The 18713-nt window shown below is 42.2% G+C and overlaps 1 protein-coding gene across 6 annotated transcripts in view; it reads left to right on the top strand.

Moving 5' to 3' along the window:
• The window catches only part of RIPOR3 (RIPOR family member 3), a 54346-nt gene that overhangs the window by 14102 nt on the left and 21531 nt on the right, over positions 1-18713 (top strand). For 4 of the 6 annotated variants that reach the window (XM_051802734.1, XM_051802736.1, XM_051802733.1 and 1 more), the window contains 2 exons: positions 13836-13964; positions 17396-17542. In XM_051802734.1, coding sequence (XP_051658694.1) covers positions 13864-13964; positions 17396-17542 — 248 coding nt within the window. In that variant the 5' untranslated portion in view covers positions 13836-13863. Of the gene's footprint in view, positions 1-2303; positions 2323-6121; positions 6142-13835; positions 13965-17395; positions 17543-18713 lie in introns of those variants that run through there. The other 2 variants (XM_051802737.1, XM_051802739.1) reach the window with 2 other exon arrangements.

The raw sequence follows: 18713 nt of genomic DNA, 5'->3' as shown, positions 1-18713 counted from the left end.
AAACTGGAAATATAGGTACTTGTAATTGTCTTAAAAACCTCCTTTGGGCTGAAACGTCTTGGGCTTGGTTTCAATCCAGTATTGAATAAGACTGGAAAGTCTGAATAACGTCAGTTCAGCTGTATTGGAGTTATTCAAATGCATTTTGAAACTATGTACTTTCTACTTACGTTTTTCCATAATTCTCTGCGCTTATATAACCTGTGTTTTATTATTTAAATTACCAAAGACTTGAAGAGGGAAATATAATTTTCCAGTACTGGGCCCGAACAGATAAACAGAGAGGCAATTCAAAGGCCTCAGTGTGCTTTAAAATCTGAATGTTTACTGCTTTAGTGTTGGCATGAATAGGTTTGTATTTCTACTAGTGCAGAAAAAACCCGGTGTCAATAACCTTCAGTTCACCCAGGCACTGAATTTCTGCAATTCTTCCATTACATAATTGAGATTTTATGAAAAGGGTTTACATTTCTCCAGAATATGAGCAAGGATTTTGTTTGATGAGATCTGTAAAGTTAAAATAGTAGGCCAGGGGTTTTCCAAAAGAACTGACACCCAGAGATATTCCAAAAGCACGTGCAGCTGTTTGAGCAACATTACACTGCAGCGTGTGCATGTGGCTGAGACTTGATCTCTGCAGAAAGTTCCGAGGCTTTTCTAAAGTTCTGAAGGAAGCTGATTTGTAGGAAGTTGGTTACCTGGTTTTTACAGTGGAAGGCAAGAAAGAGCAGGTCAAATGGCTGGCTCATGTCTGAAAATGCCTGGTTTGATTCCCTGTGTAACACCACAGCCTTGGGTACATTTGTTGTATCGATACGTGTAACCACACCTTTGTGTGTGCCTTTACAGTGCTTTCAGTGCAGCAGCAGATCCCAGACTGTATGGAAATCTGTCACTAGGCCTTTGTTACTCATTGTCTGAACTGGAACCCACACAGTGATCCCGAAGGTAATGCCACCTTTGAAGAGTCCTGGCATGTAGAAAGCTGACGGGAACTACTCCTTCAATTAACCACAACTGCCATGAGACAATAGAGCTGGCCTTTGTGTAACTCTGCTGAACTCACTGGAGCTTGTTCCCAATTCCACTGAGGCCCAGTTGTGCCTCTCCCTTTTTCTGAAGGGTTCACATGCCAATGTGTTGTGCAACCAGTGTAATTTGTTAACAAATAGAGAATTTAAATAACCTTAGAAAATCACAGGCATCCCTGCTGCCTGCAAACAAACAGCAGAAGTGCAAAACATTTAGTTAGCAGTGCAAAGTATCTCAAAATTACCTGAGCTTGGGTTCTTGAAGAACAAACCAACAACTGTAAGGAGTTCATGCTCTGCAGGGAAAGGCTTAGGATGAGAACATATACTGTGTGTTCTGGTGAGACCTCCAGTCCAGACATAATTTCTGTGTCTGTTTTCTTCAGAGCTGTGGGAAACATGAAGAATCTTTCCTCATTTATGTATGAGTTTGACTGCTTTTAGATTCATACAAAGCAATAAGTGAGTATACTTTGACCTGTAATTGTCAAATTATCTTTACACTACAGTAAAACTGTGTCTCACTGTAAATATCTCTCGAGTGAGCCAAGTCATATGGAGCAAAACACCATTTTTCTATTAGAACATTGAATGCACTGAGTGCCATTGCTGCTGTAATTGTGTCAGAATCTGGATTTAATTCTGGACCTGAATTAGTGTATTGTTGGAATCACTTGTCAACATGTTTTTGTATCTGAATGGCCATTTCTGAATTTTGAAGATCACCCAAGAGTGACTTTCTGCCAGAAGTTCTCTGGCCTGTGTATTCTCAATGGCAGTTCTGTGGAGGATCACAAATGTGAGTTCATGAGATCAATGGTCCATGTGCTGATGGTTGGAGGGTCAGATTGCAAATGTGGGAAAGCTGCCAGGGGACAGAGAACATCCCAGGGACATCCTGTTCTACCTCCTGCCTCTCCAGCCAGCCATGGTTCCTGGTTAATGGGCAGGCTGGTCACTGCTCACAGCAGCTTTCAGCATTTCAGACACTGCTGCCATCGGTTCAGGCCCATCTGGCAGGATGCTGAGGATTATCTCTTTCACAAATCAGGCCTCTCTGGTGCCAGAAAGGCAGATCAGTAACACATAATGCCTTTGATATCACTGGAGTCATCACAATACTGAGATTTAGCTGGTTTGCCTGTGTGTTGTCCTGAATTTAATGTTCTTCACTGGTGTTCTCATCCATTACCAGGACTCCTTAAATTATCAATCAAGGAGGAGTTGGACTTGATGATCTTTGAGGGTCCCTTCCAACTCAGGATATTCTCTGACTCTATGATTAAGCAGTGTGAGTATGGACAAGGCATTTGACCATCCATTTCTGTGTTCCATCTCTGCAGCTCCAAGAACTGTAACAATGCAAAGCTGTCACTTCCCTCCACACCACGTTCTGAAGGTGGCTGTTGTTTGTCCTCATTCTGTTGGGGCAGTAGGAGCTGCTACACTAAGGATCAGTATGTTCAGTGAACTGGTTGATCCTTTGAGTCTTGGGTGAGAGTCTTCACACCCTTGAGTCAGTGTGTGCATTAGGATTACAATTCACTCCTGCCATGCTGGAAGGAAACTAGGAGAACTTTCTTAAGGGTTTTGTCCAGAGGCACAACCCTACTCTGCAGGAGTGGCCTCTGATAACTGGCTCATGGGTAAGTAATAGGGTTCAGGTAATATAGACTAAGTCAATTTACATCACAGAAATAAGTCCTGTTTTATGAGGCAGGGAGGACTTACACACAGATTTTTTTTAAGAACTAGGAACTGTAGTTCTACACTTGCCATGCAGCCACACTAACCTTTGTTCTGCACTGCTTAAATGTAGTACTGCTGTAAGTTTGTCTCAGTTGAGGGTTTTTAATGATGTGGACAGATGGCATGGAAAGCTTCTGCAGCTACATTGGCATGGCAGTGTTGCAGGCTCATACAACATACCCTTCCCCTGATGCTTCCCAGCAGCACATCTGCACCAGCCAAGTCCTTGTAGTGTCTGAGCCACCAGTAACAGGCCCCTCTCTCCAGCTGTCTCCATGACAGATTCCTGCCCTCAGCTGATTTGGGTAAGGATTGTGAAAAATGGATTCTTTTACTATTGAGCCTGCATTAGCAAATGGTACATGTGTAGAAATACATACAGTCACCTACAGTTATAGTGCACAGCAAACTTCTGCATGTGTTAGTCCTCCTTGGTTTAGGTCTGAGGGACAGTTCTAACTGTGCTGATAGAAAGCAGTCTTGCCAGGTTGCTACATTCATTCTAGGGGAAGTTTTGCAGTCAACACCAGCAATATTTGGATAGCAGTGAGGTGCTGGTAGTACAGAATGACAGTGTTCACAGTGCAGGATTTTTCATGATCTGCAGGCTGTTAATACCTTTCAGACTGTAGTAACTGTTTTAAACCAACAAAGCTTTCTTGTGTAATTGTGTAGATCTGTGTTTCAAAGTTTCTGGCATGGCTGTGAGCACTAAGAGGAATGTGAAATAATGAAACCCATACAGATACAACTATGCTGGCTAAACACCCCTATAAGAATACTCCTTTTGCCAGGATTGCCTGTGTCTTTAGGGGAGAGAGGTAGAAACAAACTGGTAGGAGACCTCAGTTCTTTCTTCTGTTGGAGTTTTTTTTTGGTACTTACACATAGATGCTGAGTAAACCAGCCCAAGGTCTAAGAAAAACTCCTTGTGATGCTGAAAAGTAGGAAACACTAAGCAGATGTGTTAGTTGCAGTAAAAGCTTTGAGTCCTCAGGGAACAAACAATTGGGTTCACAGTCTTTGAAGGAGTCTGAGACAGAGCTGATTGATTTTTTTGTGCACAGAGCTGAAATGCATTTTCATGAGTGACTCTTGCCATGTTTGTCAATGATATTCACAACATTTCAAGGGACCTTAAAACTACATTAACTTTTGGCCTAAATGTTGAAGTGGTTTGATCTTGACTGATCCTGCTGAGCAGCTCCTACTTAGCACTTCCAGTTGTCTGCATTTTTTTTCCAGTGAGTAGCTCTCCTGTGCTTGGGCTGGGTGTTGTAGGGGGCCTGGCACTTCTAGGAATCTGTTATCTCTGGCAGAAGTCTTGTTACTGTCAGTTATTGATAAGTGGGAAGGTAAACATGTGGCTGATTAGACAGTGCCCCTTCAATGGCTGAGCACCAGTCTGATTTCACTGCACACAGTGATCCTCCAGAGAAAAATTCTTCTACCGCTAATTAATATTTAAAATTATTTTTACCGTATGATTTTGATTATAACTTACCTACTTCTTGGTAGCTTCTGATGTAGAGGGGTTGTTTTTTCTTGTTTACAAATTTCAGTATATTAGAGATATCATTTCCTGGTCTTGCTAGAAATACTTCTGAAATAAGTATGGCAACTATTTAACCTTTAAAGAATATGAAGAGGGAGTTCTCACATGACCAAAGAGATTCCTTCTATTTGCTGACTGTGAAATATTCAAATTAAATAACAATAACAAAAACACAGGGCTGAAGAAAGGAGGTTTACAAAGGCCAAGGCAGATCTGCAGTTAGTTATTCTGATGGAAGGCACCACCACTCTCCTTGGGAGATGTGTTGTCAGAACTGGCTTTGTGAACTCTCCCTACCCAACTTGCAAGAAAATAACTGCTTTAGAAAAACCACTTGAAACAGTTGTCTTTGCTAAGATGCCTTCTTTAGGCTGGAATAGATTTAAGGGGCACTCCATGAAGTTATGAGCACTGTTGATTATGTAGTGTTTCCTGGGCAAATGATGTCCAGAAGTCAGTACACAAGTTTGGCTCTTCTGATTTTATAATTTTCAGAGACTCTTGCTGTAATTCTTTTTAGGCTTGAAACAATCCAAAGCTGTCTCCTAGGCAGGACCAGACTGACAAAACTTGACTATCTGGTTTAAAAGTAAATGTGGTCCAGTTTAAACTGCATTTTGCTTAACTGCTCACTTCACCATTTGTATCCCAGTACACATTAGTCTTTCAGCTGTTTCCAAAGCCATCTCCTTTTGAGTGTTTAATATCTAAGAACCAATTAGTTCCATTTTGTTTTCTTTGGATAGTTTGCAATTAAACATTCTTTCAAGTTGGCTTTATTTAGCTAATTCTGTCACAAAAATAAGCTCTGAGGGAATGAAGAGAAGTTCAAGCTAGCCAATGTTTATTTTTATTATTAATAATTTATATTATGGTAGTCCCCAGGGGAACTAGGGCCCCACTAAACCCAGTTTCCTCTGCATGTAATGACTGTGTCTCACAAGCCTCTTTTTTGCTGCTGTGGCTCAGTGCAAGGAACCCCCTCTATGCCACAAGGAACCTACTGATGAAGAGCACAGAAAGACAAATCAAGAATAATTTTTTTTTAAAGAAGCTTAAGATAGGAACCAGAGGGAGACTTTGATGCATCTTTTCTCTAGAAAGCCACACTAATGCATTTTTCCAGTTGGAGTGCCAAATGATGACCTCAAAGGTCTTGTTCATCATGTCATGGCAATGCTCCCAGTGACTTTGCTGGGAGCAAGATTGGGCAGAGAAACGATGGTCCTAAAAACCTTTCTGAACTAGCAGCAGGAGACACTTTGTATTTTAAAAACACACTGAAGGGCAAAGTTAGTTTAAAAATGTTCATGTTCAGTCAGATTTCTATTAGAAGTTATGCTTTTCACAGCATCTGATCCTCAATAATTAGTCTACTTTATGTTTTGCAGAAGTCTTGAAAGAAGCAGAGTCCTTTCACGCCTGCCAAATGCAAAGGTGACACAGAGCCAAACCCTGGGCTTCTGTACATAGACTGGTTTGAACAGAGTTGCACAGTTCACGTCCCCTGAGGCTCTGCCTGCTCTCTGTGGGACTCTTGTGTGAGTTAAAGGGTAGAACTGACACTGGGATGAACAGGCCTTTGGGGTGGAAGTGCCTTCAAGCCAGTGCAGAAGTGCAAACTTTCCTCATCGGTGGAATCTCCGTCCTCCTCCCCTTCCTTTATGTGGAAGCATGGAGTCTTTACAGTACTCTTTCCACAATTCCAAAGTCAAAACCTAGACAGAAGTTTTCCTGACCAGATTCCTGTCCTCATTAGTTCAGTTGAAAGGGGGTCAGACATCTGGTTCCAAGTACAGCTCTGTGGTGAGTATGTAGGGCTTTTTCTTTCCAGAGAAAAAATCCCTAAATCTGGCCATTTAAGACACAAATTTTATAGGAGCTAAAGTTGGGCTGTGCAAAGTTCACCTCATTAAAAACAAGCCCAAACCAAATAAAAGCAGGGAATAACAGCATAAAAAATGTGGGCCCTGAATGTCAGAGCATGTGTGTTAGGAACTGGTAAGAAGTGAAGGGGAAAGTACAGATATATCCACATGTATTCAAAGTCCTTGTTTTTTTCCACAAGTAAGTTTACATGCTTGTGGAGTGTCTAGAGAAAGGGAACATCAGTGCAGAACACAGTGTTAGGATTGCTATGACAGCTACCCTAATTTGTTAGAAAATATAATGACTTCAAGCCTGTGTTAGAAGATACTGAATAAATTCAGTCTAGATAAAATGTTCCAACACACCAAGTCATTTTTTGACTCTGCAGTTGTTAGCTGGCCAATGAGAGACATTCTAAATTGTCTTGAGTTTGATATCTCCTTCTAAAAAATACACCTTTTTTCATTATCTTAAGATAAGTACCAAGATTCACTAGCCAGATCTGGAAATACTGACTCTGAAAGGAACTAACTCTATGTCTACTCAGCACTTAAGAAATTATTTGGCTTTAAAGCATAATCCTTTTGTCTCATCTGTTTCCCTCTTTTATGACATTTGGTATACTCTTCCTCTTTTTCCAGTGTTCTTTGGGATACTGATCCTAGCTTAACAACTTCATTATTTCTGTGGCACAAGATTGTCTTGGTAACATTTATGGGAATAAACCAAGGTTACCATAGGGAGTGGACTTAATGGTTTAATTCTTAATAAAGGGACAGTTTTCCTGGTCAGACAGGTAAACTACAGAGTTTGTCCCACTTCAGAAGCACTGGGATATTGTGATTCACAGGGTTCAGTTTTTGAAGATAGCAAATTACATCCCACATACTGCTGAAGATCAGATTTCACTATTACTGGAAGTGAGTTGTCTGATTTGGTTAATATATTCTTCTCAGTGTAGTAATCAAAACATTTATCTCTCCATGGTGGTGCTTTCTGTTGAAGCTTAGCCTTGGGACTCTCCACAGCTGAGATAAAGGACCTTCCTTATTTCATAATTAACCCGGCAATGGGCTCCTGCATTAGAAGGATGGATGGATGGAGACATGATCACACCTGATAAGTCTGTTTGTAACACTCATTCAGGCACAGATTGGGGAAAACAAGGAGAATGAGGTGTGTATTACAGAAGAGTGATCCTTGGGGCTCATAATTAAGAAGAAGGAACCTCCCAAGGCCAACACTGGTGGGACTCAGTGCATAGACAAGTTTTCTTTTGTCAGAAATGGAAGAGCCTGTTCATCACTTGTAAACTGCTCTCCCTCAGTGCCATCTGCTTCTTCCCATCAGGAATTTGGATTTCAGGATTCATCACAGTGCAGCCAACTGCAGACTCAGATTCTGCCAACGCTGGGAAAGCTGCAAGTCAGGCCAGCCTGTGGAGCCTGCCACATTCCTGAGTCCCTGATTCAGGCTTGCAAGTTTGTCATCAAGTTGGAAATTGAAACCAGAGGAGTTAGCAGCAGGGCCTGTGCTCCTAAGTCAGCTGGTAATGGGTGGATTGTCCTATGCCTTCCCCAGGAGGAAAGCCAAACTCCCTACAGGAGCCTCCCAGCACCTGGAAGAGCTGTGACACAGGCATGGAAATGCAGTGTGGCCCTGGGGATATGCCTCGGGCTGGCAAAGGGGGGAAAACAGGATTTGCTTAGATACAATCACTGCTTCTTTTCTTATCACTGCACTGCCAAATGCCACGGTGGGATTTACAGCCAACTGTGGTTCCAAGTGACAGACTTCCATGAGGGAAAGGGCCAAGTCCCTGGGGATGCTCCGTGCCGAGGTCCCCTCTGTGCTTTGGGTGCTGCTGCTGGTGGGAGGCACAAAGTGAACCCCGACATCAGGCCTTGAAAAATAGTTTTCAGGTCATTAACTGAGTCAGGCCAGCTTCTACTGCTGGATTCTGCTGGGAATCTGGAATAGATGGCTGATGAATTTCCTCTGGATGTGCACACTGTCACTGAGAATAGAACTTGGAGCTGTGTGCTAAGGTGGAAAGAGATTATAAATACAGTAACATTTTGAATCACAGGCTTGAATAGTAGCTCATCCTGGGCTTGGAAGTTGAGTCCTGTGTTCAGAGCACCACCCTAGAAATGGGTCCATCAGAGACACAACCTCCAGCACAGGAGAACTGTCTGAGAGCAGCTGATGATATTTAAATGTATTGCTGCCTAGGAAACCTGGGCTCCAGGACTTCATTTCCAGAAGGGCCTAATGACTAAAGCAATAACTTGGATCAAAGCCGTTTATCTGATTTTCTTTTAATGGCTTGAGTTTGGCCAGGAGGAAAGTATGGCAGATATGCAGTATTTAAATATATATTCAAAAGTCAAATCTGCCTGGATAAAATCTACAGAAGTGCCAAGGTGAGTTACACACTGAAGACTCATCTTTCTAAAGAATGTGTGCTCTGAGTGTAATTCTTATTAAAAATCAATTAACCGGCTCCTAAGAGCCTAAAGTACCTCTGAGAATGGGATTATATTCCTGAATCATTTGAGATTTTCAAAATACGACCTGACAGATGTAAGTTTGGTGCAAAATAAAGGGCCTATCTAATAATCTGAGTTAAACAGGTTTGGGTCAAGATGTTCTGTGGAAGAAGAGCAATAAAATTTACCTCTTAGTACCTCAGAGATGGATGATAATAGTACTGAGGGAGAAATTTCCAAAAGCTCATCACAGGCAGCTCTTTGTCTCCCTTACCTCCAGTTTCACAAATCTGTTTTACCAGAGAAAAGCTAAATATCAAACATCCATTTTCTGTATCTGTATCTGCAGTGGCTCTTCCCCTGCCTGTGTGGTGCAGCTTATATGTGTTGGTGTGAGACAGCAGTTGTACAGAAATGATCCCTGCAGTCAGAATTCCTGTGTTCAAGTGAAGCACATAAAACCTTTCAGGCTGTGCTCTGAATCTTTGTGCTGTGACTTCTTTCCACAGACAGGGTTTGTTTGAAGAAAGGATCCCTATTTGCATGTAATGTTGTGTTAAAATGGCTATTTTGAGATGTATTTTGAGGGCAAGGGCACTGTCTCCCTAATTCGAATGATTTTTCTTCTCTAGAAAAATAACCAGTTCTGCCAATAAGTGTATAAATAGAATGTTTGCCCAACAGTTGTACAAAAATGCTTAACATTTAAGGGGTTTCAATGATAAATTTGGAATGTTTATCCAGCACAGTAGACATTGCTACTGAGGTCAGCGGGTTTTTGGAGGAATGCTCGAGAGCAAAGATTAAATACAGTGTGTATGTTCCCAGTGGATTCAACACTGCTGTGCCCAGAGGTCACTTCACTCCTCGTTCAGTCAGCTCACTACACCTACCTTTGGAGTGATGGGGCTGAGTCAGGATGTTATCACATCTCAGCAGTTTCATTCATTTAATGGTCTGGATTCTTTAGATGTCCAACTGCTGCAGAGGAAGTGCCAAGGTCCAGGCACTTCCAGCTTGTTCAACAGCACGTTGAAAGCACAAAAAGCTTCAGTGGTTCAAGCCCAGAGCAGCCCTGAGACTTTGCTCCAGATGTTTGGCAGTACTGAAGACACTGTGGCAATCTGATTTTTCTTTATCAGTGGCAGGAAAGACAAATGCCATTGTCTGCTGCCTGTGTTTGGGTACCACCCATCAGCAGCATTCAGAAGTTAATTCCATCATTCCTAACCATTCAAATAAACAACAAGAAGAAAAATAATTTTGATTACATCAGTGTAATGGGAGACAAATGTAGCCTGGTTTGCAAAATCAGTCTTAAATTTGACTTATGGTAGAAATTTTCTGGTGTAATTACTGTTAGTGTTGTCTTTCCACCCATTAAATCTTTGCAGCATATATTTCTATCAGCTAAAACCCCGATGCCAATGCAATTGTAGCAGCAAAACAGTTATTCTGGTAGATTTTATCAGAACTTCAGGGAAGTGGGATGAAAAACTCCAGCACCTTTGACTGAAGTTTTTTTTGAAACAACAGATGATTAGTTGGAAACACAGCTCATTTCTAAGGCACAGAAAATGTCTCTAAAGGCCCTAAATTTTCATCTGCTTAATCACTGCTGATTTTGGTCACATACAGAGAAAACTGAGTTTCAGTGGAGATGGTATAGACCCCGTACACATTATTGGTGAGTTTGTTTGGCTGTCATTAAGTGAATTTTATAAAACCACGCTATGAAAGATGTAGGTTCTATGTGGCAACTCTGCAATAAACCCATGTCCTCTGCTGTGCAGAAACCCACTAAGAGGAGTTATTAACAATTGATAGCTTCTCTGTGGTTGTGTTTATTTTCTATAGTGACTAATAGTTTACTTGAGCAGTGAGCAGCAGGTACTGCCCCACTGGGGAGATCTGGCTGTCCAGGCTGTCAGCTCCCTGTGTGCCCACAATGAGCTGAGGGAAACAGAAATCTGCAAACACAACCAGGAGAAAGTGTGTGTCTCCAACCCAAGTGCTCATTCACAGTTGGAGCACTACAGACTTGAAGGAAACACAAATTCTTTACTGAAGCAGCAGTTCACCAAGTTCAAGTGAACCTCTTGGACATACTGACACAAAAACATGGCTACTAATTTAAAGCACAAAACACAAGAAGAAATATTTTGCAAGAAGCCAGTGAGTCATATTTTCCTCATAAAATTGTTGAAACCATTGTGCCCAGAAACAATTAAAGATGTGACTAGGGCTGGAAAAGTTTAGCCATAAACACAAACAGACCCCAGTTTTTTGTTTGTAAAGGATGAAGGTCATTTGGCTTGAGGAATATCCTAAAACTAACAGAGACAGAGCAGAACACGCAGTTTGTGTGTCCTCATTGCTCCACAGGAGCCCCAGTGTTTGGCCCTACATGCCTGAATACTTGGTGACACCAAAAGTTAAATGCCAATAGTCTGTTATGGCAAATCATCGTAACAGGGGCAAACAAACCTACTCCTTTAATTTGAAAAAAACCCCCTGTTTTTATTTATATTAAAAATGCCCCTCTGAGACCTGAAGGCTCAGTCATACAAAACTGATACTAAAACATTTGAGTGGATGAGTCCCTGGCAGCTGAGATGTGTGGTCAAGACTCACCAGCTTTATAGGAATTTTTCAAGACTCCATGGTTTTTCTAGTATTTTGGTGTTTCATTGCCCCTGGCAATAGACTCCTTCATTTTGGCCTGATATTTTTGTACTCTGCATATGCCAGCCCCTGCCCAGCTACTGTCCTTGCATTCTGTGCTTTTGGGAGGAGTAAAAGGGAGGAAGTTCCTCTGCTCCCTAGGGCATAACCCCTGTATTAATGAGATTTGGAGACACTGGCCTGCACAGCAGAGCTTACAGGTTAGGAGGCAGATTTGAACTGAGCTTTGTTGGGGGTCCTTATCTGATTTATTTCTACCCTAAAGGCGGGTAGAACTTGAGATGTGTCCAGATGCTTTTTCTCAGGGGCACTTGTAACACAGCTCAGCACTTCATTCAGTCACTCCAGCTAGAAAACCCCTCTGTTTAAACAACTGCATTTATAAGTCTTTCTTATAAATACAATGTTGTCTTGACATCCAACTTATGGTCTTCTGCTCAGAAGTGTGAAGGGAGCTGTCAGATTTCTAGGTCACTACGAAAAATATATGTATTAGGTGAGTGCCAAGAGGTATTTGACTTTGTGGACATTATTTCAGAGCAAGAAAGATAACCTCTCTAATGGTGCTTTCCTAACATGATTGAAATTCCCTTCGCTCTTGGGGAACTGGGAAAATGTGCTTGGGGAGTAGCTGTGTTAGAGCAGAAGGTGACACAGTCAGTGGCCTCGGGGACTGAGCTCTGTGCAGTCTCAAAAACAAATGACCCTGAGGAGCTTAAATGCTTTTGGCCATGTCCAAGTGAGGCCCAAGTCATCTCTCACTCCTACTGATTTGCCACAGTACATCTTTTTAAGTCCAGAATTACATTTGATTTATAACCACACATGTGGCAGCAGAATCAAGTCTGGGCAATTTAAACAATTTATTTCTTTCCCCAGCTGAGTTTGGGGGTCTGTACATTTCCAACATAATCCTTCACATCTAAACTTCAGTGCACAGGATTTTCTTCAGGAGTCTTCTCATCATTTTCCACTTTCTTTTCCCTGCCAAGGGCCTGCCTGGTTTTGTTTGTTCCATATCTAGGTGCTCCAAAGGCTGTCAGTCCATGCAGGCATTAGGGCTCCTATAAAATTAGACAAGCTGCTCCTGCATTTTCTTACTCCCTTTTAGCCATGAACTAAGTTTCCCAGGTTAAGAGCTAACAAATAGATCCTGGGAATCTGGCTTAGCCTTGCTGAGGGATGTGGTCAATAACCATGAGGCTATTCCTTTTATTTCTTCCTTTAGCAGCTTGTTATGCAATTACATTTTTCAGTAAGTTGCATGTTTTTTCAGGCTAATGATCCTTTTGATGGGGTGACAGTTCACAGACTTACAAACATCTGAAAACTAGAGGAAAGAATGGAAAATATTTTGAAACTTCAGCTGTGATATGATGCAAGTACAAAGTCTGATTAAGGGTGTTAAGGAGGATCTTCTCACGGGCACTCTGGAAGAGCAGTGAGGAGGTTGCTTTCCAGGTTAGTGGCAGAGCCAGGGAAAAAGCCTTATGTTGACATTTCTGGCCTTCTGTGTGACTAATGGTAGCCATGCTAGAGAGAACATCCACTGGTGGATTCAGAGCTCACTGTTCTTCAGAGCACACTGTGATGTGGGACAAACATCTGCATGGCCATGGAGAGCACTTTCTTGGAGTTTGTACTTCTCCCAACAAATACATACTCCAGCTTTTTGTTTGACTCAGTTTTACTCAGTTGTGGTGTTTACATTACACCAGCTTGAGGGGGGAAGGAAGGGAATTTTTCTGTATATGAACTGTCCGGGTGATTTTCTACAGCTGCTTTGAAGGATATGTCTGTTACTTATATTGTGACTTGGATTCTATAGACACATGGCAGAGAACACAGTTCTCCAGAAAGCCAAAGAGTTTGACTGATGGAAAACAAGAGAGCAATCCAAGAGAAACCCTGCCAGAGGAGGAGCATGAACCTGAAATTTACTGTTGAAACCAGACTTCTGCCTTGGGCCTAAGCACCACACTCAGCCAGTCCTACCATTGACTGCAGTGTGGCTCTGCACACATGCAAGGAACTGCTTTTTGGACCTCACTAAGTCTGGAGCTTAAGTATTGTTCTGGCATCCATACTGATTTGGAAATACACTGGTTGGCCTGGACTCCTGAAGCAGTGGGACAATTACAGGGTTTTTAAAAAAATCACAAATGTGGAGAGCCTGTGAATTGAGGCTGTTCTGGCTTTTGCATAGTGAGTTTGTAAAATCAATCAGAAATTGAAGAGGGCATGAGAGATTTCATTTTAGACTGTTCAATCCCTCATTAATTGTATAGTGGATGGCAACAGAGGAAACAGGATTTGCAGACAAGTCCTTTTTTTCAGGTTATTCTCCTGTCTGTTGTTTTGACTTTCCGCTTCCACGCAGCTCAACTCTTGCAGCAGCACAAGCCTGAACTGCCAAGAAGGTTTTGACTCATCTGTTTTTGTATTTTATTTCAGAAGCCAACAGACTCCCTGACTGGGAACCATGTCGGTCAAACTCACCTTTGTGTCCCCTGGTGATGGGGGTGGGATCAGCAGGAGCTGCTCCTTCACTGGGTTCAGCACTGTGCAAAGCAGAAAACTGGCGTAAGTAACATCCACCTGAGCCTTTGGGCAGCAGGCTGGGAATGGAGTTCTTAACCTAAGGCAGCTATGAGGAGATGTCATTCCTTAATTTTCATCTTAAAACTGCTGAGTGTTGTCATGGTTCACTGATGAACAGCTGTACTTCACCCCAGACTGTCTTACTACTCTGCACACTGCACTGCAGGGATGGTTGGATTACAGAGGTGATGGATCAGACTCTTAAGAGTGTCCATTTCTTCTGAAAAAATGAAGGGCTGCAACCCTTCCTGCTAGCAGCCAAATAGTGACTGATGTATCCTGACTAAAGCCTTCTCAGTAGTTATGGTAATCAAAAGTCTCCCAGACCTTTAAAAAGATGGGGATGCTAATGGTGAATCCTGGCAATATCTGTCACTGGAGCTGGCTCAGGTCCTGCTGAGTTACTGAAGCAGAGCAGCATTTCATGAGAGGAAGGGCTGTGTTCTGGCAGTGCCACAAGGGAGAGGAAGGGAGGAATCAAACAGGCCAGGAGGCCACTGCAAACCCACTGCTCTCAGTAACAGTCCATAATCCAGCCAAGGCTGAGCCCAACCTTCAGCTGGGCTCTGTAATTGCTAAACCATCCTGCACTGATCTTCTCATTTTGCTTTTCACAAGCTGTTGGGCAGCATTGCTCTGTGTAGGTAACTGCAGCTTTTCCACTAGAAGTGCTTTCTCTAAATTCAGCAATCCTGTAAAGCCTGTTGAGTGCTTTTAGCAGATATGATACATAAATGTAAAATTAATATGACTGCCAGTGCATGCTAAAATAATACCAAAGGGAATCATTTAGCAGTATCATACAGAAGTGTTGGGAAATATGCCCCTAGGAATACTGTGCTCAGAAAAATCCTGTTATGTATCAGGAAAATACCTGACTCATGTAATGAAATATCTTACCAAAGAACCAAATGGTTGAATCAAAGTTTTAGTTAAACACAGCATGGTAAAGTAGGAGCAAAAAATGGAATCCCAGCATGATTGTGATGCCATCAAGAATTCTTCAATTTGAATTAACTGATTCGTTGTGGAAACTGAAAATTAATATTACCTCAAGCAAAGATCAGACATCTAAAATCACACCAATCACTAAGATCTGGAGAAAAACTCTGTCAAATGATATAAACAGACTTGAGCTTAGAGTGGGAGTTCTAGCAGGGAAAGGCTCTACCAGGAGCAGTGTTGAACAGCTGTGTCTGCAGCAGGGGTATGAGTGCTCCAGACAGAGGAGTTCATCTGTCCCTTCAGGTTATCCTGTTACTTCTTGCTGCAAAGGTTTTCTAACCAAATGCCTCTCTTTATGCATTTTTAAGATGTTGCTTTTCATTATGTAAGTGTTTAGACAGACAGTTTTGCTCAGGAATCACTGCAATAAGGAAGATTTGTGTACTAGACACTCAGTCACAGCCCAGTGAACATGAGAGCTTTCTCCAGCATTTTTTAATCACCCTTTCCTAACTTATCTCTCCCTCAGGCACTGTTGCAAAACACAGCAGGAGCTTGCAGGGGCCCTGTGCAAGGTCTGTCCAAAGGATGACACACAAATCAGGTCCACATGGACATTCTTAAGCAGATGCTAAATATACTTTTGCTTTCCTTTAGCAACTTCCTTTTGAGCCTCTCAGTCAGACACACGACTTCGTGTTTCTCCACAATGGGTTCCACAGGAAGTAAATATTATTACTGTTATCCATAAAGTGGGAAATCTGATACTGAAATTATGAAGTTCACAAGGGAAAGCAGCAACACAGCATCCAGCTTTTAGCTACTGGGCCCTGCAGGCCCACATCAGCCACTGAGCTGTTGTATGAAATGTGTGAAAATGAGATTCTTACATCAGTGCTCCTATGGGCTACAGTAGTCAGTGGGAGATGCTGTGGAAAAGGGGGAGTTTGAAATCCCAACCTCTCTGGATGCAGTACTTAGATGCTGTACTTCCAACTGAAGGGAAATGATTTCCTGAATTTAGGATCCGCACTCCCAAAATCTGAAGGTAAATTTCAAAGTCCTTTACTTTCCAAAATGAAACAAAACCCAGGAGTAATTTGGTCTGTTTAATTTCAAATTACAGAAATTATCTGTTCTATATAGTATCTTGCTAATGAGAGTACTCTAACTCATGGAATGAGATGCTATTTCTTATTAGCATGAAAAGATTTTAAGTGATGAGCCTTCTAGAAGACTCTTTCAACTGCTGTTCTTGGCTAGACTGTCCCTTCCAGTGTTATTCCTGCTGGAACCCTCTCACTTTGCATGGAATACTCAAAGATTCATTATCTTAATAAAGAAAACTAATATTAATGTAAGTTTCTAATTTAAGAGTTGTGTTCCTTGTTATAGGTAACCTGAGCTCCAAATGGTTTGGTTAATTAACACTTTACATTAAGCCATCATAAAAAATTAAGATAGTCATTGTAGTGAAGAAATCAAATATCCAGTAAAGTTTGGCAACACCTAATTTATCAGATTTTTTGCAGAACATATGTTAAAAAATGGAGTCAAGTGGATGAGGATAATTAAAGTAGTTACTCAAGTGTTTCTATAATAGGAGCAGGGACAGCTCTCAGGTGTGTTGGGTTTGGGCTTTAATCACCAAGCTCAATAATCTCCCTAGGCCTCCAGTCACATGCCTGGAACTTAAACCAGCCAGTGGTTAAGTGTTAAGCCTTTTAAAGTTGGTAATTTCTCCAGGTGAGCTGAATTTAGGATAGAGATTGGAGAGAAGGAAGAAAGCTTCTCTGAGAGCCACCAGTTGGTTTGGTTTGCTTTGGTAGACTGGGGAAGTTTGACTTACAGGCATTATTAACAAAACTATATAAAAATAGCCAAGACTTAGAGGAGCATATAGATAGAGGTAAACCAGGCAGGAATCATCTGCAGAGAGCTCCTTTTCTGGTTTAAATGATGTAAATATATATATAAGTAATGGCTCAGAGTGTTCTCACTCTGTAGCTTGGCACAAAAAATCCTGTATGGGACTTCTCTTAGAAACAATATTTCATTTTGGTTTTGTAGTTCCTTTTCAAAGTAATTAAGTGAAGTGTTAGATGCTGAAAATACACCTTGATGAATCTATCTTGTATGCAATCTAGGCTGGGTAGTTTGCTTTTTAAAACCGTGGTGGGGCTCTGAGCCATGGTTTAAATGGATGGAGTGCAGGCAGAGGAATGGCTGTTGCTAAGGGTTTTTATGTGAGCTTGATCAGTCAGACCTTGAGCAGTTGCCAGCAGTGGGAAGTTTCTGATGTCAGCTGTGAAAGTATTCCTTGTGTGCCCAAAGGCTTTGTTCTTTGAGTAAATGTCTATGGAGTTGCACATACAAGTTGCAGCCTGGAAGCTTTGTGGGTTAGGCATCTCCCTTCTCCCAGGTGATGGGGTTTGCATCTTCCCTATATTTCTTTTCTCTTTCTACAGCAAGTCTCTCAGCAGAAGCTCAGTGAGATCAAGGATGTCTCTGAAACCCCCCAAGGCTTATAATTCCCTGCAGAAGGGGGCACTGATCTGGGATCCAAAGCCACTGCAGGTGAAGAAAATTTTTGAAGCTTTGAAGAAAGGACTTAAGTAAGGACTTTTTAAATATTGCAATTTGCCTCACCTTGTCATGCTGCTTAAGTCTGTCTGTCACTGTGCTCTGTCTCCATCTGGCATCTCTAAACATGTGTGGTGGCTTCCCCAGACACTGACTGGGAACCTTGTAAAACAAGTTTTATTCACTCTCAGTCTACTTGCAAGCGAAGTGCTCTGATGTTTTTGTTTTCCCCAGGGGCAGGTAGAACTCAGTGGGGAGATTGTCCATCCCCTGGGGAGCAGCTGAGCTCCTGTGAGGAAGGGAGGCTTTCAGAGCATGCAGGGTGGCTGGGCAGGGATGGGACAGCCAGGCCTGGGCACTGCTTGGCAGAAAGTTTCTGGAGAGGGAAGTGTGTGGAGTTTGCTTTGACTCAGAAAGCTGAATTAAAATCAAGTGCAAGTGAGGGTGTGCCCTACAAGGACACAGTGGGGAGGCTGGTTCCTCAACCATTTCTATTGTCCCTATACTAATAAGGGAGCACTTGCACAATTAGCTATTCTAGGAGGGGTGGAGGTGTCAGGGTGGCTTTTTGTTTCTTTTTTTCACCCCCTTTAATGGAATTATAGTCTGAAGTTCAAAAGTCATCTCTGGGTGTCTTGGAAGGGAAGTCTAAGCAGGTACACCTGAAAATTTCAGCTGTGTCAAGGTGATGAAGCAGAGCTGTAGTACAGCTCCATCTCCTTATGGAAATGTAAATAACATTACTTTGCTGTAAATGTGGTATTATTTCAGAGCCTTTATTAGAGTGGACTGCACAGCCACTGCTGCATCAGGGCAGACTGGAGTGTAAAGGCAAGAGAGCAGTCGTGCTCATTGGCTCTGGCTGGCTGGTGTGGGGTGTTTGCAGCAGACAATGGGGACCAAAGGGTGGGCTGGGAGCCTGAATTCAGGGTCCTGTGGCTTTGGGGAAGGTGGCAGTTACCTCAGAGAACACTGATATTATTCAGTGCTGAATGGGCAAACAGGCCATGGGTGAGCAGAGACAGCCCACAAGGGCTGTGCCCCCCTGGGTGACCAACACTGCTCTGCCTTCAGCGGAGTCCCCAGGTCTTGTAACACAAAAATGCACATCTTAAAGCATTACAGTTGATGTTGAAGGGTCCATCTGTTATCACAGAGCTTCAATTACACCCTGCAGCTCCTATCAGAAGATAAAATACCTTT

The sequence above is a fragment of the Manacus candei genome, unplaced genomic scaffold (genome assembly GCF_025592945.1).
Source record: "Manacus candei isolate 608988 ecotype Guabito, Panama unplaced genomic scaffold, ASM2559294v1 h1tg000057l, whole genome shotgun sequence".
NCBI classification, from domain to species: Eukaryota; Metazoa; Chordata; class Aves; order Passeriformes; family Pipridae; genus Manacus; species Manacus candei.
The sequence above is the reverse complement of the archived record's forward strand: the minus strand, read 5'-3'. Positions and strand labels throughout refer to the sequence as shown.